Source organism: Neofelis nebulosa, chromosome 17 (genome assembly GCF_028018385.1).
Source record: "Neofelis nebulosa isolate mNeoNeb1 chromosome 17, mNeoNeb1.pri, whole genome shotgun sequence".
In the NCBI taxonomy this organism is placed as follows: domain Eukaryota; kingdom Metazoa; phylum Chordata; class Mammalia; order Carnivora; family Felidae; genus Neofelis; species Neofelis nebulosa.
In genome coordinates, this window is record NC_080798.1 from 2697145 (window position 1) to 2724849 (window position 27705).

At 43.5% G+C, this 27705-nt stretch overlaps 2 protein-coding genes across 6 annotated transcripts in view; one reads left to right on the plus strand and one right to left on the minus strand.

Annotated features, from left to right (window-relative positions):
- Positions 1–27705, plus strand: part of NLRP13 (NLR family pyrin domain containing 13) — a 109453-nt gene that overhangs the window by 37317 nt on the left and 44431 nt on the right. The window lies entirely within an intron of this gene.
- NLRP8 (NLR family pyrin domain containing 8) lies at positions 980–27409 on the minus strand. Its single transcript, XM_058708826.1, is given in 12 exon segments — positions 980–1585; positions 4845–5019; positions 13111–13221; positions 14762–14911; positions 17543–17710; positions 19597–19767; positions 20583–20602; positions 21346–21375; positions 22122–23456; positions 23459–23675; positions 25877–25952; positions 27118–27409. Coding segments are annotated over 12 exon segments (2919 nt in total). The 3' UTR covers positions 980–1411.

Below are 27705 nucleotides of genomic sequence, written 5' to 3' on the forward strand. Positions count from 1 at the left end.
ACAAATTCAAGGACTTCCAGAAGCCAGGGGTGGAAGAGGGCTGGTTTCCCCAACTCAGTGACTAATCCATGTCTAACACATGACCGTCAACATCTCCAAGGGAGCTGTTTAGAGGTCATGCCCCACACCATTTTCCAGAAACAATTGGGCCATTCCAGACTCAGAATGGCCCACAGAATAGGCCAAAATTCCCCAAGTTTTCTCTAGGAAAAAAATACCCAGGGTGGGGTCGCCAGATCACTCCATCCATCTTGCCTCCTTCCAGTACTCAATGCTCCAGTCCTGTATGATCCTCAGGACTTCATTCTTCACAGCTGGGCCCTCCAGCCTTGTCATTGTCTCTGCTGCGTAGTTCTGCTTCGTCTCCCTGTGAAGGACAAGAATCAGGCTTTGTCGTCTCACATTTGGTGTGCGTGTGTGTGTGTGTTCCTAGAAACGTACACAGAACCTTGAAGACAGAAGTGCGCCACCCTGTAGACCACTCTGGTCCCATGCTGCAAACCAAGACCAGACTACTGCTCTGGGGAGTCAGGGATGGTGGCCGAGGTCCTCCATCCAACCACTTACTAAGTGTGGTCAGCAGCCTCAGATGGCCCAGTGATTCTGCCCTGTTATTCTCACTCTGGTGGAGTCTCCTCCCTTCTTGGGCTATGGTTGGTCTGTGTCACCAGCAGAATAGGGCAGGAATGATGGATGCCACTTTCAACTGAAGAGATCAAAGACTGAGGTCTGTTTTTGGGTGTCCTCTCTCTGTCTCTCACTTGTTCTGGAGGAAGCCAGCTGCATCGTCATGAGCAGCCGTACAGAGAGTAATCAAGGCCTCCTGCCAACAGCCATATGGGTGAGCATAGAAATCACTCTTCTAAGTCTCCATCATACCCCGTCAGTGAAGATCATGAGCTAGAACTACCCAGCCAAAACGCTCCCATTGTTCTGACCCTTGGAAATGTTACAAGAAAATTAACGTGTGTTGCCTTAAGGGATTAAGCTTTGCAGTAATTTGTTACGGAGCAATGGATAATGAAAACTCCAGATACCCTTACAACCTCCACCCAGAATCCACCGCTGACTGAGAACGCTGTGGCGTCACATCTCCATGGAGGAAGCTGCCATCCCAGTTCACAGATGGGGAAACTGAGACTCAGAGAGGTAAAGGAACTTGTTCACAGTCATACTGGTAAGTGGTGACTAACTCAGTTAACACAAGGAGGGAAGGTGAAGGACAGAAGGAAGTTAAAATCCGACAGGAGAGTGCAGGCCAATGTTCCCAACAGGCACCAGGAAAATATAAATCCCCAGGAAATAAGAGGAAAATCAACAGCTGCAATAGCTTTTTAGGTCCAGAGTTTCCCTCTTGTCCAGGAGCTTTGCTTGGGCTGTTGTTTTTCTGCACAGGGAACCCAACAGAGACTTACAAAACAGCCCTCGCTTTCCACTTGCGCTGCTGAAAAGCCTCCTGCAGGAGCAGTATACCCCTGCACCCGATGTCATTCTTGCTCACGTCCAGGTATCTCAGGCTCTGGTTGTGGAGGAACATGGAGGCCATAGCCTGGCAACAGACATAGGTGAACAGGCACCTTTCCAACTTGTGGGGTGGAACCAGACAGTAGACAAGTGGCCACGCCCCACATCGGAGAGCTCAGCCAATCCGAATCCTGGAAATCACACCCCCCTGGAATGAGGCATTTCCTTCCAAACATGGGTTAAGTACGTGCTACAGATGCGTCAGTTTTTTCTTGTAGTTTAGGATGGCTGTCCAGGGTAGGCTATAAAAGTCTTAACTCCAAGAAGTGAGGAGCCACACAATCTCTTTTAGAAATTGATTGTCACTGTGCATTAGCTTTGTTCATTCAAAAAATATTTATTTAGCACCACCTGTGTACCAAGGCACACAACCATGAAGAAAACAGCATCCCTGGCTTCCTGGAACTCATAGTTGATTGGGGGTGGTGGGGGGCAGGCAGGTCACCAGATAAATATATGCAAAGAGCATGGTTTCAGTATTCTAGAAAGATACCTTTGCCCTCACAGGCAGTGTTCATGGCAAAAGGGAGAGACAGGTCCAGAAAGGAGCTGAGTCACAGAAGTGCTGTGTATCATAAATTCAGAACAGGCATATAAGAGGAAGTGGTGCGTGGGTGAGCGAAAGGTACAAGAAGGGGGTGGTTTTGGCTTCCATCTTTGAACAAGGAGTACAGTCTCCCCAGGAGCAAGGCTATTATAAACAGTGCAGAGCAGACATAACAGAGGAGGCCTTGGGATCCCTGTGTCTCCTACTTGTGGACTGTTTGCTTTCATTCTGAGTGCTTGCCTCCCCTGCCCTGTGCATCTCTGCTAGCCCATAAATGACAAGCTGGGAGCTGCTGCCCAAGCCAAAACTACAAGGGCATCACTCAGCTTTGCCTTAGTTTACAAAGGCCCTGACTTTCTTTCTGTCAGGTAGGTCCCCGGTCCTCCCTGTGCACACCAGCCAAAAAGTTCCCTAACCTCATTTAGAGTCACTTAAATCATTTCCTTTTGACAGAAGGAGGCAAGTCATTCTAAATTAATTATTTTTTAAAAGCTTTTATTTTTTATTAAATAAAAAAATGTTTATTTCTTTTTGAGAGAGTGTGTGGGAGCAGGGGAGGGGCAGAGAGAGAGTGAGACACAGAGTCTGAAGCAGGCTCTAGGCTCTGAGCTGTCAGCACAGAGCCGGACGTGGGGCTTGAACTCACAAACTGTGAGATCATGGCCTGAGCTGAAGTCGGATGCTAAACCGACTGAGCCACCCAGATGCCCCCAGATTGTATTTTTAACTAATCTCCACACCCAACGTTGGGCTCTAACATACAATCCTGAGATCAAGAGCTGCAAAGCATCCCTAAAATAATTCTAATTATAAATAAGACGCACAGGTATGTGAGGACTGTTTTTAAAATGAAAAGAATAAGCAATAGAAGTCTGGGTTCTTCTTGGGAAAAATAAAGATGTCGATGGCTTTTCTACAAGACTAGAATTCTATAGAATGAAATCTAGGGGATTTTTAGATCAAGAAGAGGGAGGGAGGGGAGGGTGGGTGATGGGTATTGAGGAGGGCACCTTTTGGGAGGAGCACTGGGTGTTGTATGGAAACCAATTTGACAGTAAATTTCATATATTAAAAAAAAAAGAAGTTTGGGATACAGAGGGGTCTATGAATTTCATACTCAGCCAGGTTACTGCTCATCAGTGAAAAGTAGTAGATTTTGAAAAGTAGTCTCACACAAGCAAAGGCTTAGAGAACACTACATAAATGCTCATCTGGAAATTTATTTCATTCTTTTTGTTTGTTCAATTGTTTTTCAAGTTTGTTTGTTTATTTATTTATTTATTATTGTTTTTAATACGAAATTTATTGCCAAATTGGTTTCCATACAACAGCCAGTGCTCATCCCAACAGGTGCCCTCCTCAATGCCCATCAGCCACTATTTCATCCTTGAAAATGTATTTCACTCAATTTAAGAGATAAATCAGTATTTAAAACCCAAGATTAAATTTCTGGAGAAAAACAATCATGAGCTGGGGCACCTGGCTGGCTCAGTTGGTGGAGCATGCAACTCTTGATCTTGAGGTTGTGAGTTTGAGCCCCACATTGGATGTAGAGATTACTTAAAATAAAAAATCTTTAAAAAATGAAAAAGAATCATGAGCTGCAATGAACAATGAAATTTTTTTTTTTACTGGATAATTATCAACAAAAGTGAAATCCATGATCAGGATATCCTAAGAAATTAGAGATGTAGGGGAAGCTGGGTGGGATAGTTGATTAAGCGTCTGACTCTTGATTTTGGCCCAGGTCATGATCTCATGGTTTGTGAGATAGAGACCCAAGTCAGGCTCCATGCTGAACATGGATCCTGCTTAAGATTCTCTCTCTCCCTCTCTCTACTCCTCCCCCTCTCTCTCTAAAATCAAAAGAAAGAAAGAAATTAGAGATGTAACATAAAACAATGATTTTAATGATCTAGACTTAAAACCTAAATTATACTAATAGAGAACAGATTATGTGGGCAGAAAAGAGGCAAAGCACTTTCACCCATATCCACTGATCACCAGAGAAGAGACGTTTCCAAATCTTTTCCAAATACTTAATTTAACCACAATCCTCATTAAAAATAGGACGAATCTTGCCAAATCTTTGGCTAGTGTGCATGTTAGCATAGAGACCATTTAGGAGAAGAAGAAGAAAAAATATATATGTAAAGAAAAGAATTTATAAGTACAAAAGTTGATTTCAGAAGGCCAGCTATCTCAGGCATCAGTCCACAGCCAACAAATACACTTTCTTTTACTGGATGGAAGACTGTTTCCTAGAACATTGGTACTCCAAGTGTACCAAGCCAGGGAACCACTTGGGCATGCTGGTCAAAGAGAGCCCGCCTCCAGAGCACCTACTTCTGTGTACTCAACCAAAGGAGCTGACCAGGATCTCCAAGAGATACCTGCACCTCATTCCCTGCAGCATTACTCACGATAGCTACCCTCCGGAAACAGCCTGCATGCCCACCAGCAGATGAATGGATAAAGAAAACATGGTGTTTACACACAATGGTATATTACTCAGCTGCAAGAAAGAAGGAAATCCCACCATTTGTGATGTCAGAGATGCACCTTGCCGTAGTTATGCTGAACAAAACAAAACAGACCAAGAAAGACCAACACTGCAATAATTTCTAATGACTCCCCAGATGAACAAGTTCCCCGTCTGAGGAACCACCTTCAGAACCACTGCACACAAGCTTCCTGGAAGACCTGGATCCTGCATTCCACTAAGAATTTTACAGACCATTGTCCTCATTGCAAAGGAGGGGATGGGGGTAACTTACTCCAGAATCTGGAGGACAGACTCAGGATTCTCGAGGGCCTCAAAGAGCAGGATAACACCATCGTCCTTCAGACTGTTAAAACCCAGGTCCAGGCTTCTCAAATTTTTATTTTTATCCAGAGCAGAGGCCATTTCCTGACAGCACTCGGAGGTCAGGTTACAGTTTCTCAGCCTGCGAAGGAACACATGTCAAGAAAACCAATGAGATGGAGTTCCGGAAGATGGCGGCGTAGGAGGACGCTGGGCTCACCGCGCGTCCTGCTGATCACTTAGATTCCACCTACACCTGCCTAAAGAACCCAGAAAATCACCAGAGGATTAGCAGAACGGAGTCTCCGGAGCCAAGCGCAGACGAGAGGCCCACGGAAGAGGGTAGGAAGGGCGGCGAGGCGGTGCGCGCTCCACGGACTGGCGGGAGGGAGCTGGGGCGGAGGGGCGGCTCGCCGGCCAAGCAGAGACCCCGAGTCGGGCTGGCAAAAGCGGAGGGGCCGGACGGACTGTGTTCCGACAGCAAGCGCGACTTAGCGTCTGGGAGGTCATAAGTTAACAGCTCTGCTCAGAAAGCGGGAAGGCTGGAGGACAAAGGGAGGGAGAGCTGCTGAGCCCCCGGACGGCAGAGCTCAGCTTGGCGGGGAACAAAGGCGCTCGCCAGCGCCATCTCCCCCGCCCATCCCCCAGCCAAAATCCCAAAGGGAACCAGTTCCTGCCAGGGAACTTGCTCGCTCCGCGCAAACACCCAACTCTGTGCTTCTGCGGAGCCAAACCTCCGGCAGCGGATCTGACTCCCTCCCGCTGCCACAGGGCCCCTCCTGAAGTGGATCACCTAAGGAGAAGCGAGCTAAGCCTGCCCCTCCCGCCCCGTGCACCTTGCCTACCCACCCCAGCTAATACGCCAGCTCCCCAGCACCACAAGCCTGGCAGTGTGCAAGTAGACCAGACGGGCCACACCACCCCACGGTGAATCCCGCCCCTAGGAGAGGGGAAGAGAAGGCACACACCAGTCTGACTGTGGCCCCAGCGGTGGGCTGGGGGCAGACATCAGGGCGGACTGCGGCCCCGCCCACCAACTCCAGTTATACACCACAGCACGGGGGAAGTGCCCTGCAGGTCCTCGGCGCTCCAGGGACTATCCAAAATGACCAAACGGAAGAATTCCCCTCAGAGGAATCTCCAGGAAATAACAACAGCTAATGAACTGATCAAAAAGGATTTAAATAATATAACAGAAAGTGAATTTAGAATAATAGTCATAAAATTAATCGCTGGGCTTGAAAACAGTATACAGAACAGCAGAGAATCTCTTGCCACAGAGATCAAGGGACTAAGGAACAGTCACGAGGAGCTGAAAAACGCTTTAAACGAAATGCAAAACAAAATGGAAACCACGACAGCTCGGATTGAAGAGGCAGAGGAGAGAATAGGTGAACTAGAAGATAAAGTTATGGAGAAAGAGGAAGCTGAGAGAAAGAGAGATAAAAAAATCCAGGAGTATGAGGGGAAAATTAGGGAACTAAGTGATACACTAAAAAGAAATAATATACGCATAATTGGTATCCCAGAGGAGGAAGAGAGAGGGAAAGGTGCTGAAGGGGTACTTGAAGAAATTATAGCTGAGAACTTCCCTGAACTGGGGAAGGAAAAAGGCATTGAAATCCAAGAGGCACAGAGAACTCCCTTCAGACGTAACGTGAATCGATCTTCTGCACGACATATCATAGTGAAACTGGCAAAATACAAGGATAAAGAGAAAATTCTGAAAGCAGCAAGGGATAAACGTGCCCTCACATATAAAGGGAGACCTATAAGACTCGTGACTGATCTCTCCTTTGAAACTTGGCAGGCCAGAAAGGCTTGGCACGATATCTTCAGTGTGCTAAACAGAAAAAATATGCAGCCGAGAATCCTTTATCCAGCAAGTCTGTCATTTAGAATAGAAGGAGAGATAAAGGTCTTCCCAAACAAACAAAAACTGAAGGAATTTGTCACCACGAAACCAGCCCTACAAGAGATCCTAAGGGGGATCCTGTGAGACAAAGTACCAGAGTCATCACTACAAGCATAAAAAAATACAGACATCACAATGACTCTAAACCTGTATCTTTCTATACTAACACTGAATGTAAATGGATTAAATGCACCAACCAAAAGACATAGGGTATCAGAATGGATAAAAAAACAAGACCCATCTATTTGCTGTCTACAAGAGACTCATTTTAGATCTGAGGACACCTTTAGATTGAGAGTGAGGGGATGGAGAACTATTTATCATGCTACTGGAAGCCAAAAGAAAGCTGGAGTAGCCATACTTATATCAGACAAACTAGACTTTAAATTAAAGGCTGTAACAAGAGATGAAGAAGGGCATTATATAATAATTACAGGGTCTATCCATCAGGAAGAGCTAACAATTATAAATGTGTATGCACCAAATACCGGAGCCCCCAGATATATAAAACAGTTACTCATAAACATAAGCAACCTTATTGATAAGAATGTGGTCATTGCAGGGGACTTTAACACCCCACTTACAGAAATGGATAGATCATCTAGACACACAGTCAATAAAGAAACAAAGGCCCTGAATGATACATTGGATCAGATGGACTTGACAGATATATTTAGAACTCTGCATCCCAAAGCAACAGAATATACTTTCTTCTCGAGTGCACATGGAACATTCTCCAAGATAGATCATATACTGGGTCACAAAACAGCCCTTCATAAGTTTACAAGAATTGAAATTATACCATGCATACTTTCAGACCACAATGCTATGAAGCTTGAAATCAACCACAGGAAAAAGTCTGGAAAACCTCCAAAAGCATGGAGGTTAAAGAACACCCTACTAACGAATGAGTGGGTCAACCAGGCAATTAGAGAAGAAATTAAAAAATATATGGAAACAAATGAAAATGAAAATACAACAATCCAAACACTTTGGGACGCAGCGAAGGCAGTCCTGAGAGGAAAATACATTGCAATCCAGGCCTATCTCAAGAAACAAGAAAAATCCCAAATACAAAATCTAACAGCACACCTAAAGGAAATAGAAGCAGAACAGCAAAGGCAGCCTAAACCCAGCAGAAGAAGAGAAATCATAAAGATCAGAGCAGAAATAAACAATATAGAATCTAAAAAAACTGTAGAGCAGATCAACGAAACCAAGAGTTGGTTTTTTGAAAAAATAAACAAAATTGACAAACCTCTAGCCAGGCTTCTCAAAAAGAAAAGGGAGATGACCCAAATAGATAAAATCATGAATGAAAATGGAATGATTACAACCAATCCCTCAGAGATACAAACAATTATCAGGGAATACTATGAAAAATTATATGCCAACAAATTGGACAACCTTGAAGAAATGGACAAATTCCTAAACACCCACACTCTTCCAAAACTCAATCAGGAGGAAATAGAAAGCTTGAACAGATCCATAACCAGCGAAGAAATTGAATCGGTTATCAAAAATCTCCCAACAAATAAGAGTCCAGGACCAGATGGCTTCCCAGGGGAGTTCTACCAGACGTTTAAAGCAGAGATAATACCTATCCTTCTCAAGCTATTCCAAGAAATAGAAAGGGAAGGAAAACTTCCAGACTCATTCTATGAAGCCAGTATTACTTTGATTCCTAAACCAGACAGAGACCCAGTAAAAAAAGAGAACTACAGGCCAATATCCCTGATGAATATGGATGCAAAAATTCTCAATAAGATACTAACAAATCGAATTCAACAGCATATAAAAAGAATTATTCACCATGATCAAGTGGGATTCATTCCTGGGATGCAGGGCTGGTTCAACATTCGCAAATCGATCAATGTGATACATCACATTAACAAAAAAAAAGAGAAGAACCATATGATCCTGTCAATCGATGCAGAAAAGGCCTTTGACAAAATCCAGCACCCTTTCTTAATAAAAACCCTGGAGAAAGTCGGGATAGAAGGAACATACTTAAAGATCATAAAAGCCATTTATGAAAAGCCCACAGCTAACATCATCCTCAATGGGGAAAAACTGAGAGCTTTTTCCCTGAGATCAGGAACACGACAGGGATGCCCACTCTCACCGCTGTTGTTTAATATAGTGCTGGAAGTTCTAGCATCAGCAATCAGACAACAAAAGGAAATCAAAGGCATCAAAATTGGCAAAGATGAAGTCAAGCTTTCGCTTTTTGCAGATGACATGATATTATACATGGAAAATCCGATAGACTCCACCAAAAGTCTGCTAGAACTGATACATGAATTCAGCAAAGTTGCAGGATACAAAATCAATGTACAGAAATCAGTTGCATTCTTATACACTAACAATGAAGCAACAGAAAGACAAATAAAGAAACTGATCCCATTCACAATTGCACCAAGAAGCATAAAATACCTAGGAATAAATCTAACCAAAGATGTAAAAGATCTGTATGCTGAAAACTATAGAAAGCTTATGCAGGTAATTGAAGAAGATATAAAGAAATGGAAAGACATTCCCTGCTCATGGATTGGAAGAATAAATATTGCCAAAATGTCAATACTACCCAAAGCTATCTACACATTCAATGCAATCCCAATCAAAATTGCACCAGCATTCTTCTCGAAACTAGAACAAGCAATCCTAAAATTCATATGGAACCACAAAAGGCCCCGAATAGCCAAAGTAATTTTGAAGAAGAAGACCAAAGCAGGAGGCATCACAATCCCAGACTTTAGCCTCTACTACAAAGCTGTCATCATCAAGACAGCATGGTATTGGCATAAAAACAGACACATAGACCAATGGAATCGAATAGAAACCCCAGAACTAGACCCACAAACGTATGGCCAACTCATTTTTGACAAAGCAGGAAAGAACATCCAATGGAAAAAAGACAGTCTCTTTAACAAATGGTGCTGGGAGAACTGGACAGCAACATGCAGAAGGTTGAAACTAGACCACTTTCTCACACCATTCACAAAAATAAACTCAAAATGGATAAAGGACCTGAATGTGAGACAGGAAACCATCAAAACCTTAGAGGAGAAAGCAGGAAAAGACCTCTCTGACCTCAGCCGTAGCAATCTCTTACTTGGCACATCCCCAAAGGCAAGGGAATTAAAAGCAAAAGTGAATTACTGGGACCTTATGAAGATAAAAAGCTTCTGCACAGCAAAGGAAACAACCAACAAAACTAAAAGGCAACCAACGGAATGGGAAAAGATATTTGCAAATGACACATCGGACAAAGGGCTAGTATCCAAAATCTATAAAGAGCTCATCAAACTCCACACCCGAAAAACAAATAACCCAGTGAATAAATGGGCAGAAAACATGAATAGACACTTCTCTAAAGAAGACATCCGGATGGCCAACAGGCACATGAAAAGATGTTCAACGTCGCTCCTCATCAGGGAAATACAAATCAAAACCACACTCAGATATCACCTCACGCCAGTCAGAGTGGCCAAAATGAAGAAATCAGGAGACTATAGATGCTGGAGAGGATGTGGAGAGACGGGAACCCTCTTGCACTGTTGGTGGGAATGCAAATTGGTGCAGCCGCTCTGGAAAGCAGTGTGAAGGTTCCTCAGAAAATTAAAAATAGACCTACCCTATGACCCAGCAATAGCACTGCTAGGAATTTATCCAAGGGATACAGGAGTACTGATGCATAGGGGCACTTGTACCCCAATGTTTATAGCAGCACTCTCAACAATAGCCAAATTATGGAAAGAGCCTAAATGTCCATCAACTGATGAATGGATAAAGAAATTGTGGTTTATATACACAATGGAATACTACGTGGCAATGAGAAAGAATGAAATATGGCCTTTTGTAGCAACGTGGGTGGAACTGGAGAGTGTGATGCTAAGTGAAATAAGCCATACAGAGAAAGACAGATACCATATGGTTTCACTCTTATGTGGATCCTGAAAAACGTAACAGAAACCCATGGGGGAGGGGAAGGGAAAAAAAAAAAAAAAAGAGGTTAGAGTGGGAGAGAGCCAAAGCATAAGAGACTGTTAAAAACTGAGAACAAACTGAGGGTTGATGGGGGGTGGGAGGGAGGGCAGGGTGGGTGATGGGTATTGAGGAGGGCACCTTTTGGGATGAGCACTGGGTGTTGTATGGAAACCAATTTGACAGTAAATTTCATATATTAAAAAATAAAAAAATAAAAAAATAAATAAAATAAAATAAAATAAAATAAAATAAAAAGAAAAGAAAACCAATGAAACACCCTTAGATTTTATTCCTTTCTTGCCTCCCACCCTGCTTTTTTTTGGATATAACATCAAGATATTATTATCATGCTGTATCATTCACCAATTTAGATTGTACAAATCAACGTCATTTAGTATATTTACAAAGGTGCACGTTTGCCACAATTTTAGGATATTTTCAGTACCCCAAAAAGGAACACCCTGTACCCTTTTAATTCCCAGATTCTTCCCCCAGCCACCCCCCAGTCTAGCAACTGCTGTCTGGATATTAATCTGAAGGAAGTGAGATCAGCATCTCAAAAAGAAATATGACATCTTTCATTTGCCATAATATTTTCACGATTCATCCATATTGTAGCATGTGTCAATACGTCATTCCTTTTTACGGTTGAATAATATTCCATCATATGGATGCACTGACCCTTCTTCATTCACACATCAGCTTATAAACACTAAGGTTGTTTCCACTTTTTGGCTATTGTAAATAATGCCCCTATGAGCATCGGTGTACAAGTTTTGGTGCGGATGTACGTTTTTTATTTCTGTCGTGTGTGTACCTGTGAGTGGAATTGCTGACTCCTGTGTTAGGTCTAGATTTAACTTTTTGAGGAGCAGCTAGACCATTTTCCAAAGCAGCTGCACCATTTTCTGCTTCTTTTTGGGGAAGCTGAAAGTGTAATGGGTTCAGGGGGTATTTTGTGCCACTCTCTCATTTCTGGTTTTATGAGCTAGAAAATTTATGGTTGAAGACCATCTGAGTTTGTTTTCTATTAATAACAGACAAAAGCACTGTGCATTGGTGCTCTGAGACTAATTTCAACATGTGTGGGGTGGTCTCCCACACTAATAAACAATTCTTAGACGTCAATAGGGTCCAAGAATTCAACTCACTTCTGATACTGTCTACAGATCATCAGATTGTACACGTTAAGGGCTCAGTCCTACAAGACTGCTTCCCCTACATCATCCCCTCCCTAGATACCAGGCACGAGCCCAGACTATTACCTGTGCTTCTGAACAGTGGGTTATAAACTGAAGGTTCCAGTGCCTTCTTCCAACCTAGGAGGCCAATCACCTGTTACCCGTGCTTCTGATCGACTGACTATAGATCAGAGGTTCCTATGACCCCCTCCTTGGGATTTGATTAATTTGCCAGAGCAGCTCACATAACTCAGGAAACCCATTTACTCATTTTATTATAAAAGGTTAGAACTCAAGAACAGCAGACGGGAGAGATGTGTAGGGCCAGGCATGGAGAAAGGATGTGGGGGGGTTCCATGTCCTCTCCAGGTGTGCCTTTCTTCCCACATCTGAACGTGTTCATCCACCCAGAAGCTCTCAGATCCCATCCTTTGGGGTTTTTATGAGGCTTCATTATGTAGGCATGATTAATTAAATCATTGGCTATGGGTGGCTGGTTCCACCTGCCTCTCCTCTCCTCTCTTCTCCCCAGAGGCCAGGGCATAGGACTTAAAGTTCTAACCCACTCATCACAAGGCTGGTCCTTGGGGCAGCAAGCCTCCATCCTTAGGAACTTTCCACAAGCCACCTCATTAACATAATAAAAGATGCCTTTATGGCTCTCACCACTTAGGTATTTCCAAGGGCTTGGGGACCTCTGTGCCAGAAACAGGGACGAAGACCAAATACATATTTTTTATGTTATAAGTCACAGTATCATACATCCTGACACAAGGGAAATCATTTAAAGAATTCATGATGGGGCACCTGGGTGGCTGAGTCAGTTAAGCATCCAACCTCAGCTCAGATCATGTTCTCACGGTTCGTGAGTTCGAGCCCCATGTCAGGCTCTATGCTGACAGCTCAGAGCCTGGAGCCTGCTTCTGATTCTGTGTCTCCCTCTCTCTCTGCCCCTCCTCTGCTCATGCCTCTGTCTCTCTCTGTCTCTTAAAAATAAATAAACATAAAAATTTTTTAAAAAGAATTTATGATAGAGATCAGTGCACACGCACACACACACACACACACACGCATGCACACATGCACGGCTACCTCAATCACTCTGTTATACTCCAGGCAGTCTCAAACAAGACATTCTGGGACTCACACCAGCCTCTGTAGAGGGCACGAAGAGTGCTGTAAGGCACTGCAAAGCTGTTTTGTTCCTTCGTCTTTCAAAGCATTTTCTGCCAAGCTCAGATGGGTCAGGTTCTCGTTTCTCTTGAGGGAAGAAGTAAGACTTGTACAAGAAAGCAGTGTGAGGTCACAATTCTCCAACCTGTTGGGCAGAAAGACACAGATGGGATGCAATTTCATTCATGTGCATGTCCCAAACTGAGAGAGGAACATGGCCATCTGGGGTGTCCTTTTCAGTGTGAAAGTGTCATCACACCTCTGTAACCACCCCTTAGGGCTTCCAAGTCCTAAAGGAGAGGTTATCAGCCTTCCTGTGAGGCTAGGGGAGTGGAGGAGATGTGGGTCAGGAAAACAGCAATAGGGATTTACAAGGATGGGAAAGAGACCACCAATGACTAAACAATACATAATGGGCACCGGGGTGGCCCGGGAGAGACAGCCCTTCACAAGCTTCAAAAATGTATGCTTAAAAGAGATGCATTTTAAAATTTATTATTTTATTTTTTTTATTTTTGGGACAGAGAGAGACAGAGCATGAACGGGGGAGGGGCAGAGAGAGAGGGAGACACAGAATCGGAAACAGGCTCCAGGCTCCGAGCCATCAGCCCAGAGCCTGACGCGGGGCTCGAACTCACGGACCGCGAGATCGTGACCTGGCTGAAGTCGGACGCTTAACCGACTGCGCCACCCAGGCGCCCCAAGAGATGCATTTTAAAGACATGAGCAGGCATTCATAGTCTGCTGTGAATAGTAAGGTCATGAAAACATTCTCATAGTAATAAAGGAAATACAAGTGAGAACAATGAGGTGCCACCTCCTGTTTGACAGACTGGCAAAAAACAGTAAGGAGAAGACAGATGGACGGTAACAGCAGTGGACGAGGGACTGGAGTTCTGGGAACTGGTGGCTACCTGCTGGAGAGGGTGCAAACGGGTTCAGAGATGCTGGAAACAAGCAGGTAAAATGGAACACGGATGCTGTCCATGACCCAGAGATCCTACTGCTGGAGCATTCATCACAGTGTGTGTGTGTGTGTGTGTGTGTGTGTGTGTGTGTGTGTGTGTACAGCCCAAACCTCAGTGGCCAGTAGATGGTGCATATTCACACACACATGATCATCCAGTAGTGAAGGTGAATAGATTTCCAAAACCACGGAGCACGAAAGTGTCGGTTGATCAGAAAAAGAACACATACTAAGCTGAGGCCACTTATGTGAAATTCAAAGCAATGAAAAACTGTGTGGTGCTCAGTTTAAGAATACATGTGGGGGGGGCCTGATCAGCCCAATTCGAGGTGGCTATCATGAGGTGGGGGAGGGGGGCAGGAATCAATACAATTAGTGAGGAAGGAAAATAATACTGGTGAGCCTCTAGTTCATAAACTAGATGACAGATATATCAGGCTCACTATAATTATGTATTCCAGGGTCTTGGGTATAAATGTGTACTTTTATGGAGACATTCTTGGTCTGTCCTCAGCTTTTCATGGACCCGTCTATGTAATTATATCAGTCACCAGACTTAAGTTGGCACACATTCCCCCATGACTGCTTTTCTCCCAGAAGCACTCAGTTCACCACACAAATGAACAGCAGTCATGACAATAACAGAAAGATTTATGACAGCCTCTCCAGCTGGGCCACGGACAGGTAATATTCCCCAAATGTCTCCAGGTAGCTACTTCCTAATATTAGTGTCTTTGAGTGTATGTTACTTCTGAGATGCCTGGCAATATCAATCCAACTTTTAGGGTTAAGTGAGCAGTCTTCCAGGCTACGGAGGCCACAGAAAAATGCCCAGCCTGAACCCCTGGGGAAAATGGTACCTGTGTAGACACATAGATCCCATGAGCCGTCTCACATCCTTGTTTTTCACACAGAGTGACTCCAGGGGTTACTTCCATCCTTTCCAGTAGGAAAGCTTCAGCACTTGGGGTCAGACCCAACTGGCATGGTCTTGCAACTGGGCTCTAACTATGAAGCAGGGACTCAATTCAGCCCTTGAAATACAGCTTCTTTTTACATTCATCCAACAAACAATCTTCAAGATGAAGGACTGAGATTTCAGTCACGTGAGACAAGTCTTCCCATGTCACCCACCTGCCATCTTGCCAAGCTAGGTTTCCATCTCAAGTTGATCGCTAGCAAACTACTGTGCTGCCCTACCTCCAGTCTGGCCACCTGAGCCTGGTTCCGTTAAATGTCGAGATTATCCACTCAGCTCTGACGGGTGTGAAGGAGCAGAGCTGGCAGATGGAAACAAGAGACTGCTCAAGCTGTGTCGGTTCAGCGTCACACACGGAGAGACTGGTCGGGATGCTGAGCACTTGAGTGCTGGTAGATGTTCAGCCACTGACTCTGGAGAACAAAAGCCCTGATGTGCAATGTTTACCAATGTCTAGTGTGAATGCTCCCACAGTGGCTGATTTCAAGCTACCAATGTCAAGTTGTTGGACGCACAGTTGGGGAGAGACATGCAGGAGCACCCCACCACACAAATGCAACAACCTCAGAAACACATACTGGGAGTTGGCAAACTATGGCCATGGGCTAAGTCTGGCTGGCCACCTGGTTTCGTACAGCCTGTGAACTAAGAATTTAGAAAACTTTTTAGGGGCGCCTGGGTGGTTCAGTTGTTAAGTGTCTGACTCTTGATTTTGGCTCAGGTCATGATCTCACATCATGAGTTTGAGACCCATGTCAGGCTCTGCGTTGGCAGCTTGGAGCCTGCTTAGGATTCTCTCTCTCTACCCCTCTCCCTGCCTCAAAATACATAAACATTAAAAAAAAATTTTTAATGGTGAAAAAAGATCAAAGAACAATACTTTGTGACACATGGAAATTAAATGAAATTCAAATCCTGTGCCCACAATAAATATTAGTAAATTATATAGTGAATAGAGTTATTAATAAATTTTTAATAAATTATTAATAATAGCTATTAATAACTTGTATTAGTCACAGATGCTTAACAAATTAATAATAATACAGTTTTATTGAACATAGCCATACCTATTCATTTACATATTGGCCATGGAAACTTTAGACCTATAACGGCAGAGTTGAAAAGTCATGACAAAAGACTGTATGGCCCACAAAGCTGAAAATACTTATCTGGACCTTTATAGAAAAAGTTTGCTGAATGCTGGCATCAATAATAGTATAGTAAAGAAATTAGGAGGTGATGAATTTTGATAATCTATTATTCTTTTTTCTTTTTTTGGTGGGCTCTATGCCCAGTATGGGGCTTGAACTCACCCCACATGCTTTACTGACTGAACCAGCCAGGTGCCCCTAAATTTGTTTTTTTCATATAGTTTATTTAATTGTAAGTCTGTATAACTTTGTAATAATGGCGTTTGAAAATCATGCATAGAAACTAGAGCCCAGCTGGTTTTTCTTTTCTAGTGCCATGCTAGCTGCTCTTGACAAGGTAACATTCGTCGTAAGGTGTATGTAACCCAATGTGAACTGCATCGTCTAAAGTGTTAGCCATCAAGTAAGACCAAATGTTTCTGTCACTGAAGTGTTCTGAACTATACCTTGATGTTTAAAAGCAAAATCTTGGTTAGAACAACCTTCACCTCCTAGGATCTATTTTTTAAATCTTCTGTCCCCTGTGGTTATCAACTGCATGTACCAGGCCTCTAGAAACTAGTGTGTTAAACTGAACCAACTTGATGGGAGTGACTATAGGGCTTGTTTTCCAAAGAAGAGCATCGTTTAGAGTAGCGAAATTAGAAGCCTGCTTTAGGCATGTTGTAAAGCTGTTGGAGAAGTAACTCCTCAAGTTTTGTGAGTGGAAATGTAGTTCTCAAGTCACACTATGCTTTAAGAGGTTGTAACAAATATAAACAAATTAAAAAAAAGAAAGAAAGAAAATCAGCTCACAAAACTCCTGTGTTCTTAGAAATCACCTCTTGCAAGCCAGTATGAGGGGAGTCAAGCTCACCACCGGAGGCTCTAGTCTTGTATCTTAGACATATCTAGGATATGGTCAGGTTGTAGAGTGTGAAAAGTTGAGTGAAAGTTAGAACCAGGGAGTAGAATGGTGGTTGCCAAGGTCAGGAGTGTAGCGGTAAGGGGAAGAAGATGGTCTTTGGGTTGTAAGATGTGTGAATTGTGGGGATCTAACATACAGCTGTAGTTAACAGCACCATATTATATACTTGAAATTTGCCAAGAGAGGAGATCTTAAATGTTCCTTCCCCCAAATGGTAACTAGGTGAGGTTGATGGTGATGATTATTTCTCAACGTGTGTGTATATCAAATCATCATGTTGTACACCTTGGAAAAAAAAACCAAAAACAACTAGATCGAAAGAAAGATGGCAGGCAGACCACACATGTAATCCCACCTCCGGAAAACCAGTCTGGGTCTCTCTCAATCCCAGGCTTGTCTTACCTGAGATGCTGTAGATAACACTGTGGGTACTTCAAGGCTGTGCACAGAAACTCCATGGTCTCACATCTCACTTCTGTGCCTTGTATTTCCAAGTGTCTCATATACCGGTTTTCAATCAAAACTTGGAAGAAGTCTTCATTCAACATGGAAGGATTCACGTGTCTAAAGCTGGAGAAGTACACAGCGCCTAGTTACAAGATCTTATCGGCTAATTAGTTCTTTTTACAAAAACAGCTTTACTGAGGTATAAATGATATATCAGTAAACACATCTATTATGTATTTAAGGATTATCATTTGGTGTTGGATATATATATATATATATATATATATATATATATATATATATATATAATACACTCATGAAATCATTACCACAGTCAAGGTGGCTAATTAGTCCTTCTTATCCTCCAGCTTTATTGAGATGTGATCGACACATAACAATGTATGAGTTAAGGTGCACAATGTGTTGATTTAATACACTAATATATTGCAGAATGGTTGCTGCCTTGGCATTGGCTAACACCCTCATCCCATTACAAAATTATCATTACTTGTTTTATGATGGGAACGTTGAAGATCAACTCTTGGCAACTTTGGAGTTTACAATACGGTATTGTTGACTACAGTCACAATGCTGTCTTATCAGATCCCCAGAACTTATCTTCTAACTGGAAGTTTGTACTTTTTGACCAACACATGCCCATTTGCTAATCAGTTCTACATTCAATTAGTCTATACACATGTGAGAGCCTTTCTGTGTGGTCCAGGGCTCTGAACCAGGTTGTTCTCAGCTCAGCTTGGTCTCCCTGGTTGGGCGAACTTACATACATCCCTTACCTTCCAAACTTCAGTTTTGAGTCCATGAGAGAGTGAAGGATGCCTTCTCCTTCAGATGGGTATGGGAATTAACATACACGATACCTGTAATTGGTATTGCACGGTGCTTGATGTACAGTAGGCACTCGATAAGTGGGAGCTAATAATAATCGTTATAGTAACAGCAGAGAAAATAGGTCAGATGCTGGCTAGGGGCAGTCCCATGATGTCTGGTGGGCTATTTCAAGGAATTTTGAGGAGCTACTGGGTTTCTAGGTATTAAAAAGCACAGGGAGCAAGAACATGGGGTATTGGCTATCAGAACAGACTCTGGAGACAAGATGTCCAGTTTAAATCCATATTTTAAGTACATATCAGCTGTATCATCTTGTGCCTCAGTTCGTTCATCTGTGAAATGGGGAAGCCTACTCCATTTGTATGTTTTTTTAAACAAAAAAAAATTTTTTTTTACTATTTATTTTTTGAGTGACAGAGCATGAGCAAGGGAGAGGCAGAGAGAGAGAAGGAGAGACAGAATCGGAAGCAGGCTCCAGGCTTTGAGCTGTCAGCGCCGAGCCTGACACGGGGCTTGAACCCACAAACTATGAGATCATGTCCTGAGCTGAAGTTGGACCCTTAACTTACTGAGCCACCCAGGTGCCCTTCCATTTGTATGTCTTAACGGAAAAGTGATCTCACTGATATGTGGACCTAAAACATCAACAACAACAACAACAACAACAAACCCTAAAGCTCAGGAAGAGATCTGTTTTTGTGGTTGTCAGAGGCAGGAGGTAGAGGAATTGGGTGAGGGTGGTCAAAAGGTATAAGCTTCCCGGTACTGGGGACGTGACGTACAGCCTGATGACTGTGGTTAACACCACTGTCTGGTCTATTTGAAAGTTGCCAAGAGAGCAGATCCTTCTTATCACAAAGAAGAAAAAAATTTGGTAACTCTAGAAGGTGATGTGTGTATTTTTTTTAATTTTTAAAAATATTTATTTTTGAGAGAGCGCACATGGGTAGGGGAGAGGCAGAGAGAGAGGGAGCATTAGTCTGCACACCTTAAACTTACACAGAGCTGTTTGTTCTGCCTCATTACAACTAGAAGGGGGAAAAATATAAACATGGGTGGTTTCTGCAAGTCTATGTGAGCAGAGAAGGGGAAGAAAAACGGGATGGGAAGCAGACTGTTTCCATGGAATTCCCTCCAACCAGGGTCCGTGTTATACGCACATTAGTTTTTGCAGTGGACATCGAGGGTGTCTCAGAGCTGCATGAAGAGCCCTCGCTGAATCAGTCTCCATAAAAGTGTTTGTCACAGCCAGGACTTCCAAACTCTCATGTGTCCGAAACACGGAGCAGAAGTCTCGCCACCAGAGAAAACACTGATCGCTGCTTTCCGGTCTGTGTGCAAGAGACAAAAAACCCCGTGGCTTGTCGTCAGAGATTAAACTTGAGCAAACCCACTTGTAAACCCAGGGCTGGTGTTCCCTTACCTTGGTTGTGATCCACAGACCCCTTTATGACTCCAGTAAGACTCCCTCACTTAAAAAAAAATGCCCAGAAGAACCATTACAAGATTTTGCATTTTATTCCAGGAAGACTTGTAGCCTTAGGTAAAGAAAGGTACCTGTATTTCCCCATGACTTAGAAAGAAAGAGAGTTGCTGTTTTAACCACTTAGGATTTATATGGAGGCAGAGATTAAATTATATCTGCATTCTCTAGTCTTACTCTTTGCTTATAAAACTGTTATTAAAAATAAAAAACCTGTGTAGGAGAATAAAGGAATATTAGTCTCTTTTGGCATGGTGAGTGCAGGAGAGGAAAATGCATAGCTAGACTCACATGTAATGTAGTGTGGCTCTGGAAACACCTGCTCATTTCCCCCTTCATTTCCCCCCATGCAATCTTTTTCAGAAAGGCTGACCAAGAGATGCCTATGAGGAATTTTGTTTCATGCTGTTTGTATTAAATAGTTGGAAATAACCCACAAGCATACGAAGGGGGAACTGCTATAATTATCTCCAGTACACCTATTTTGGGGAGACTTTAGTACACCTCGTTGAAGAAGAACCATTAAAGAAAGTGTGCACAAATATTAAAATATTTCTAAGACCAGAGCGCCTGGGTGGCTCGGTGGGTTGACCGTCCGACTTCAGCTCAAGTCATGATCTCACAGCTCGTGGGTTCGAGCCCCGCGTTGGGCTCTGTGCTGACAGCTCGGAGCCTGGAGTCTGCTTCGGATTCTGTGTCTCCCTCTCTCTCTGCCCGTAACCCACTCACATTCTGTCTCTGTCTCTCTCAAAAATAAATAAACATTAAAATTTTTTAAAAAATATTTCTAAGACCTGTTAGATGAAAAAAAAGAAAAGTTTGGAATACTTACACTAGCATGTAATTTTTGTTTAAAATAAAATCCCATTAAATAAAGCCATGTACGTTTCATATCCATTTTAAATACAAATACATCAAAATAATACCAACTCCGTGTATGGGAGTGGGGAGAGGAATGGATACAGGTAGTCAAAGCATGCAAACCGTTTACCATGTTATATATTTGAAAGTCACTAAGAGAGTAGATTGTAAAAGTTCACACACACACACACACACACACACACACACAAATTGTAACTATGTGAGATGAGCGATATGTTAAGTAACCTTATCGTGGTAATCATTTTGCAATGTGTACATATATAAAATCACTACGTTGTATACCTAAAACATATATCAATGTTATATATCAATTATAGCTCCAAAAAAGCTGGGATAAATATACCAACTCCCTTCAAGAACTCCTGCAAATGTTATCAACAGACTCACCAACACAAAGGAAATTTCTCACCTTAAAAAAAATTTTTTTTAGTGTTTCTTTCTTTTTGACAGACACAGAGAGACAGAGTGTGAGCAGGGGAGGGGCAGAGAGAGAGAGGGTGACACAGAATCAGAAGCAGGCTCCAGGCTCTTGAGTTGTCAGCACAGAGCCCGACGTGGGGCTCAAACTCATGAACTGTGAGATCATGACCTGAGCCAAAATCGGATGCTTAACCGACTGAGCCACCTAGGTGCCCCAAAATGAAATAAAATTGAAAAATGCCATGTCAGGGGGGCACCTGGGTGGCTTGGTAGGTTGAGCCTCTAATTTCAGCTCAGGTCATGATCTCATAGTTTGTGAGTTTGAGCCCTGTGTTGGGCTCTGTGCTGACAGCTGGGAGCCTGGAGCCTGCTTCGCATTCTATGTCTTCTTTTCTTTCTTACCCTTCCCCCCCAAAAAAACCCCCAAATAAACATTAAAAACATTTTTTTTTAAATGCAGTGCTCAGTAGTCACACGTAGCTAGCGGTTCACTTATTGGATGGTGCATTTCCACTCTCACAGAAAACTTCCATTGGACAGCACCTCCCTACAGACTAATGAGCTGGAGACACACAGACGTAGGGGGGACAGATGCAATGTCCCCATGTAGAGGGGGGGCGGGGATGCAGACTAGAGATAAAGAAGGTAAACAAATCACTTTGCTTCTCCGGGATTCTCCTGGTTTTAGCATGCAAATCTGCATCCTGGGAGCACCTCCTGTCCTGGTTTTAAAATGGAAAGTCCCTTGTGTAAGGGACCGCCTCAGGACAGGTGGTCACCCTGGACGCTGGGAGGACCGCAGGCAAGGTCCCTGGACAGGTCAGGCTGCCCAAGCAGAGAGGAGAGCACTCACTCAGTGGAACGGAGGGATTCTGGGTGGGGTGTGGACACTTGGGTGACGGTCAGGGTGATGGTCAGTTTTAGACACCGCAGGTGTCTACAGTGCTTCAGACAAAAAGCAGACACCTGCATGTCTTTGACCTTGCTGATGGTCAAAGCAGCTTTCTGACAATCATTTAGGATCTGGCTCACAAATGCCTCCCCCTGGATTTCATGCAGACAGTACAATAGCTGTAGGACGCCATGGTGTGGGGTTGGGGGGCCAAATTCATGTGACAGGGCTGCAACTTTCAACAACTTCTTTCTATTACTCAAGGTCAGCTTGCATCGGAATGACTTCTCCACGGCTAAAGTGCACGTTTCATTTAAAAGGCCAAATAGGAAAAGCCCCATCTGAGCGAGATAGTTTTTCTTTCTTCCAGGGTAGGCTATCAGGCGTGTGACGTGAACGCTGTCCAACACCTGGAAGTTTCTGAGTCTTTGCGGGGAGGAGAGGACGTACCACAAGGCAGCAAAGAATTCCTGGAAGCTCATGAAGGCAAAAATGTAACGGTCTTGGTTACCTGCAACCCTTTGAAAAATATTCACACGGAGAAAAGTGGCAACGGTGGTCTCCTCCAGCTTGGCGTGCTCCAGGTCTTTTGGGTCAAACACCCATTTCATGTTCCACATACCCTCTGCAGCCAAGTAACACAGACCTCTCAGCTGTTCTTGGTGAGTGTTGCCGGGAAGTCCTCCAGCCTTGGTGGGAAATAATCTAGACAGATACTGGACGAATAGAGCCGTGGCATTTGGATACATCCGCCTGAGATCTGCTCCTCTCTCCATCTGCTGCCTCAGACAAGAGCACACCATCCAGCAAACCACAGGGACCTGGCACATGGACAAGAGAATCGTGTTTCCCATGACGAAACTCAAGGCTTCATCAGCTTCCCTCTTGTTTCCGAAATAGGTCCTGAAATACTTGCCTCTTTCTGCCATACCAAACCCTGTAAGGGTTATAAAAGAGGGCTGTTTTAGGAAGGGCTTAAGTTTCCTCCGAGACGTGAACCTCAGAGTGATCAGTATAGTGGCTTCAGGAAGCATTCTTTTGCTCAGCAAACTGGACAGCAGGATAGACCCAGGCAATTTCTGGCTCCAGTCCTCACTCAGGTCAGTTGGTCTATCTGTGAGGGTTAATGTTACCTCCTCAAAGCCATCAAAGAGGAGCAGAAGTTGGTCTGGTTTGGACATAATCTTGGACATGAGAGCTTTTGACCCTGGCCACTTATGGGCAATCAGCTCCGAGAAGCTCTGCTTGTCCACCTGGGCCACTTCCCGGCAATGGATGTAGAAAGCACACCAGAACTTATGGGGGTAGAACTTGTTTTGTGCCCACTCCAACATCACCTTTTTTTGGCTAGGGTTGTTTTTCCAACCCCAGCAACTCCCTGTAGGACCACAGTCATGGGCTGTCTCCCTTGAGGTCTTCTGGGAAGAAACAGACATGGTAAGAACCTCTTGTGTCTCTCTATTTCTTGGTAGAAGAAGTCTACATGGTTCCCAGGCCAAGTAGTCTTGCTACATGTTGTGGAACACTCATCGATCACGTGCAGTTTGTACTCTTGTATTTTTTTTTTTAAATTTTTTTTTCAACGTTTTTTATTTATTTTTGGGACAGAGAGAGACAGAGCATGAACGGGGGAGGGGCAGAGAGAGAGGGAGACACAGAATCGGAAACAGGCTCCAGGCTCCGAGCCATCAGCCCAGAGCCTGACGCGGGGCTCGAACTCACGGACCGCGAGATCGTGACCTGGCTGAAGTCGGACGCTTAACCGACTGCGCCACCCAGGCGCCCCTGTACTCTTGTATTTTATCTAGATGAGCAAGATGGGAGAAATACAGATACAACATCAGGGTTATCTGCGAGAACTAATTGAACAAAAAGAAAACTGACCTTGATGCCTACATCAAGCCCCACAACACATCTGCACACGCCATGCACTTTTCTGGAGAGCACTGCACAATGTTAGAAGCTGCGAGTAAACAGGAGAGTCCACTTGAAGTGGCTTAAACAGAACAAGGGTTGCTTTTTATTAAAGAAATATGGGGAGGGTGGTGTAGAGATGTTGAAATCGGTTTCGTGGTTCTGAAGATTCAGGGCCAAGTAACATCACATTTCTATGAGCCCATTCTTCATATTTCTTGCCTCATGAATAAGACACTGCTATTGTAGCTATGTTATTGTTATGTAGTGGGTTATGGCATTTGTATTCAAAGCAGAAATAGTGGGGAGGAGGGACATACTAACAGCTCATGTCTACTTTTATCAGTACAAATTCATGAACTCAGGAGATTTTTAATTATATCTTATGGCCTAGAGTTGTCAGATAGTTAACCCCAATTTTAAGGGAGTCTGGAAAAAATATTTCCCTTAGGGCTGGTCACATTTTACCCCTAATTGAAACTGGATTCTGTTAGCACATGAGATATGGGGTCAGGAGTTAACAGGATCTGTCACAACCTTCATCCCAACATGTGATTCTCTTTCTTTCTTTCTTTCTTTCTTTCTTTCTTTCTTTCTTTCTTTCTTTCTTTCTTTCTTTCTTTCTTTCTTTCTTTCTTTCTTCCTTCCTTCCTTCCTTCCTTCCTTCCTTCCTTCCTTCCTTCCTTCCTTTCTTTCTCACTCTCACTCTCACTCTCACTCTCACTCTCACTCTCACTCTCACTCTCTCTCCCCTCTCCTCAACAGGAAACTTTACAAATTAGACATGATGTCTGGTACAATTGCATTCCCCCCCCCCCAGCCCCAGCTGATGGGTAGAAGGAAGCTTACTATAAGTCCAAGATCTATGGACCTGTTAGCTCTATGAGGGTACTCCAGTCACAGAATCTCAGCCTCCAGCCTGCCATCTCCAAAATAAAGTAGGGTTTATGACTCTGTCTCAGACTGTGGTGTCAGAACTATAAGCCCTCCAGTGTTTGTTGAACAGGTGAAATCTAACTGTGCTAAGGCTGGAGTTGGGAAACCCACATCCCACTTACTACATGCTTTCATGGCAGATAAGAATGCTGGCCTTGGGTTCTTGGTTCCTTTTGACCTCGTCTCTTCACACAACCTGACTGAGAAGCACAAACTCACTTCGCACAAAAATAATTTGGGTTCTTTGTAGAATCTGACTTCTGATGGCCCAGGATGGTGGAATGAAGAAGAGGACGGAATAAGAGATGCACTGTATTTGTCTGCCTACCAACCGTTCCCATTCTGGCAAGAGCACTACCATGATTCTTTAGGGAAACCTCCTCTTGCAGCCCTCAGTTTGTTAAATTGGGCTGTGGGCTGGTCCTATTACCAAGCTCTCTCTGAAGTTCATGAACCAGTCTTAACCAACCAGAGCATTTCATCACATCATTCATTCATGAGCTTGGGACCTCAGTTCATTAGATGAGTCAGTTCTAGGATGAATGCTGGAGAAATGAGAAAATACTCCTCTTTCTGCTGATGCTAAGTGGGTACAATGTATGTGTAGGGTAGCTGGTGGTCAAGATGGCCACCATGGCAGGAGACACTACTTGAAACTGGGTCCCACAAAAGAAGAGGGAGCTAGAAGGACAGAGCGATGTCTCAAGGATGTAGCTGGGGCCCCTGCCTCCATCTGGGCTGGTGGCTGGACTTTGAGTTATGTGTGTCCCCAACTACTCTTTTATCTTAAGTTCTGATTCATAGAAGAGATGCTGACTTACTCATTTATAATCTGCCCTGCTTCAGGAACTGAGCTTCTCACCCTAACCCACAGCCTATTTTCCTCCAGGCTTTGTCACGATGCCAGCACATACCAGATTCTCTTTCCTCCATATTCACTGGCATTTCTCTTGGGTTTGCATCTGCTGGCTCCAGTCTGGGTAGAATGTCTGGAACAGACAGGGAAGGAGAATATTCCACTGGAATGACTGACAGGACAGGGAAAGCCATGTGGAGGGGATGGGATCTTTCAGGATGGGGGCAACAATTCACCACCTTAGTCCAGGGAGAAGAACATTGTCTTGACCCCCTCATGACATTAGGAAGTGAGAAAATGGTGCTGTTTTAGGATGTACTAAGGTGTTCAAAAACAAATTTATAGCCTAGCCAAACACAGAGGGAGAAATAAATACAAAAACACACACACACGTGTATATGTATATAAAATATATACAGACTTTAATATATATGTATGTTCACATATAGATGTATTTGTATAAATCTATGTGCAGATTTATATGTATATGAACATAATCATATATATACACATATACACGTATAGTCATTGATTCTTCTTATTCATGCCATTTATGTTCTATAAAATTACTGTGAACATTCAATTAGCCAATACTGCTCCCATGTGAATACAGAGATAACTTCCTATAGCCTCTGTCTACATTTTTGACTCTTCAATCCATATGTTTGTTTTTGTTTAAAGACATCATATTCGACCGTGCTGTAACTCATGCCTGAATGAAGCTTACCCAACACATGTATTTTCTCTGTAAGGCATGTCCCGACCCTTTTGTGCTTAGGACACCAAATAGCACTCCACCACTATGCTTTGGGGATCAGGTTCAACAGCAATGGCACCAACAAAATACGCAAAAACACACAAAAAGTGGCACTAAACAGATGATGGAAAAGACACTCGTTTGCAGGATAGGAACACAGGTAAGAAGGCAGAATATTGCTTTGTTCGTCTGCACTTGGAAACATGTGCATTCAATTGTCCTCCATCCTGCATGTCTGTAAATGAGCATCAAAGTACCACCATTATTGATTTCAGAGTTACAAATAAATTTTAGTGAGTAGTCAGATTCACAAACATGGCATCTATAAGTAACGAAGATGGGCTACAGATAGGTCCTAAATAAGCAGTATCTGGTTAAGTTTGTTGTTGTTGTTGTTGTTAATATGCTCATATGATGGTCTTTGCCTTTGCACTCAGTCATCAGCTTACTCCACCTTCTGATTCAGTATGGTTGGCCAGTTAAGTATTTGTTTCTTTAGCACTGAAACCCATCCCCATTTTTATACCAGATTATTACTTACCATTTAGCTCCATCTGTACCTGAAGACACAGTTATGTCTGGTTCATCTTGGCAAAGATGTCACGAGTTACATCCCAAGCCAGTCATCCAGGGAAGTACTCCATCAAGAGATGAACCACCTCCCCCCATCTGGCTGTCTTCACCTTGTCCCAGGTGATCTGGACAGAGCCAGGTCTGGGGTTCTCATCCACTAAAAGCTGCTTGAACCTTTGTAGTTCCTCCTTGCTTAAATAGACCATGTACAGCATGACCCCATTTTCAAAAGGGGAGGAGGAGGAGGAGGCAGAGGACATCAAGGATGAGAACAAATAACAAGGAGAGGAAGAAGACAGAGCAGGAGGAAGAGCAGGAAAAAGGGCTAGAATTCTGATTCACATCGCTTATTTTCTCTCGACACCTAGAACCTCAGTGCCAGTGACAAAGACAACCAATTGGAAGAGAGAACAGACCAGACCTGTGGAGATATGAAAATAGAAGAAAATGAAAACTCACCCAAGAGGATAGATTTATCAAATCCATATTTTATAGAGCATACTGTGTACCAGATACTGTCTTTACCTCCTTCCCCCCAAGTTTCTCTGTCCTGTGG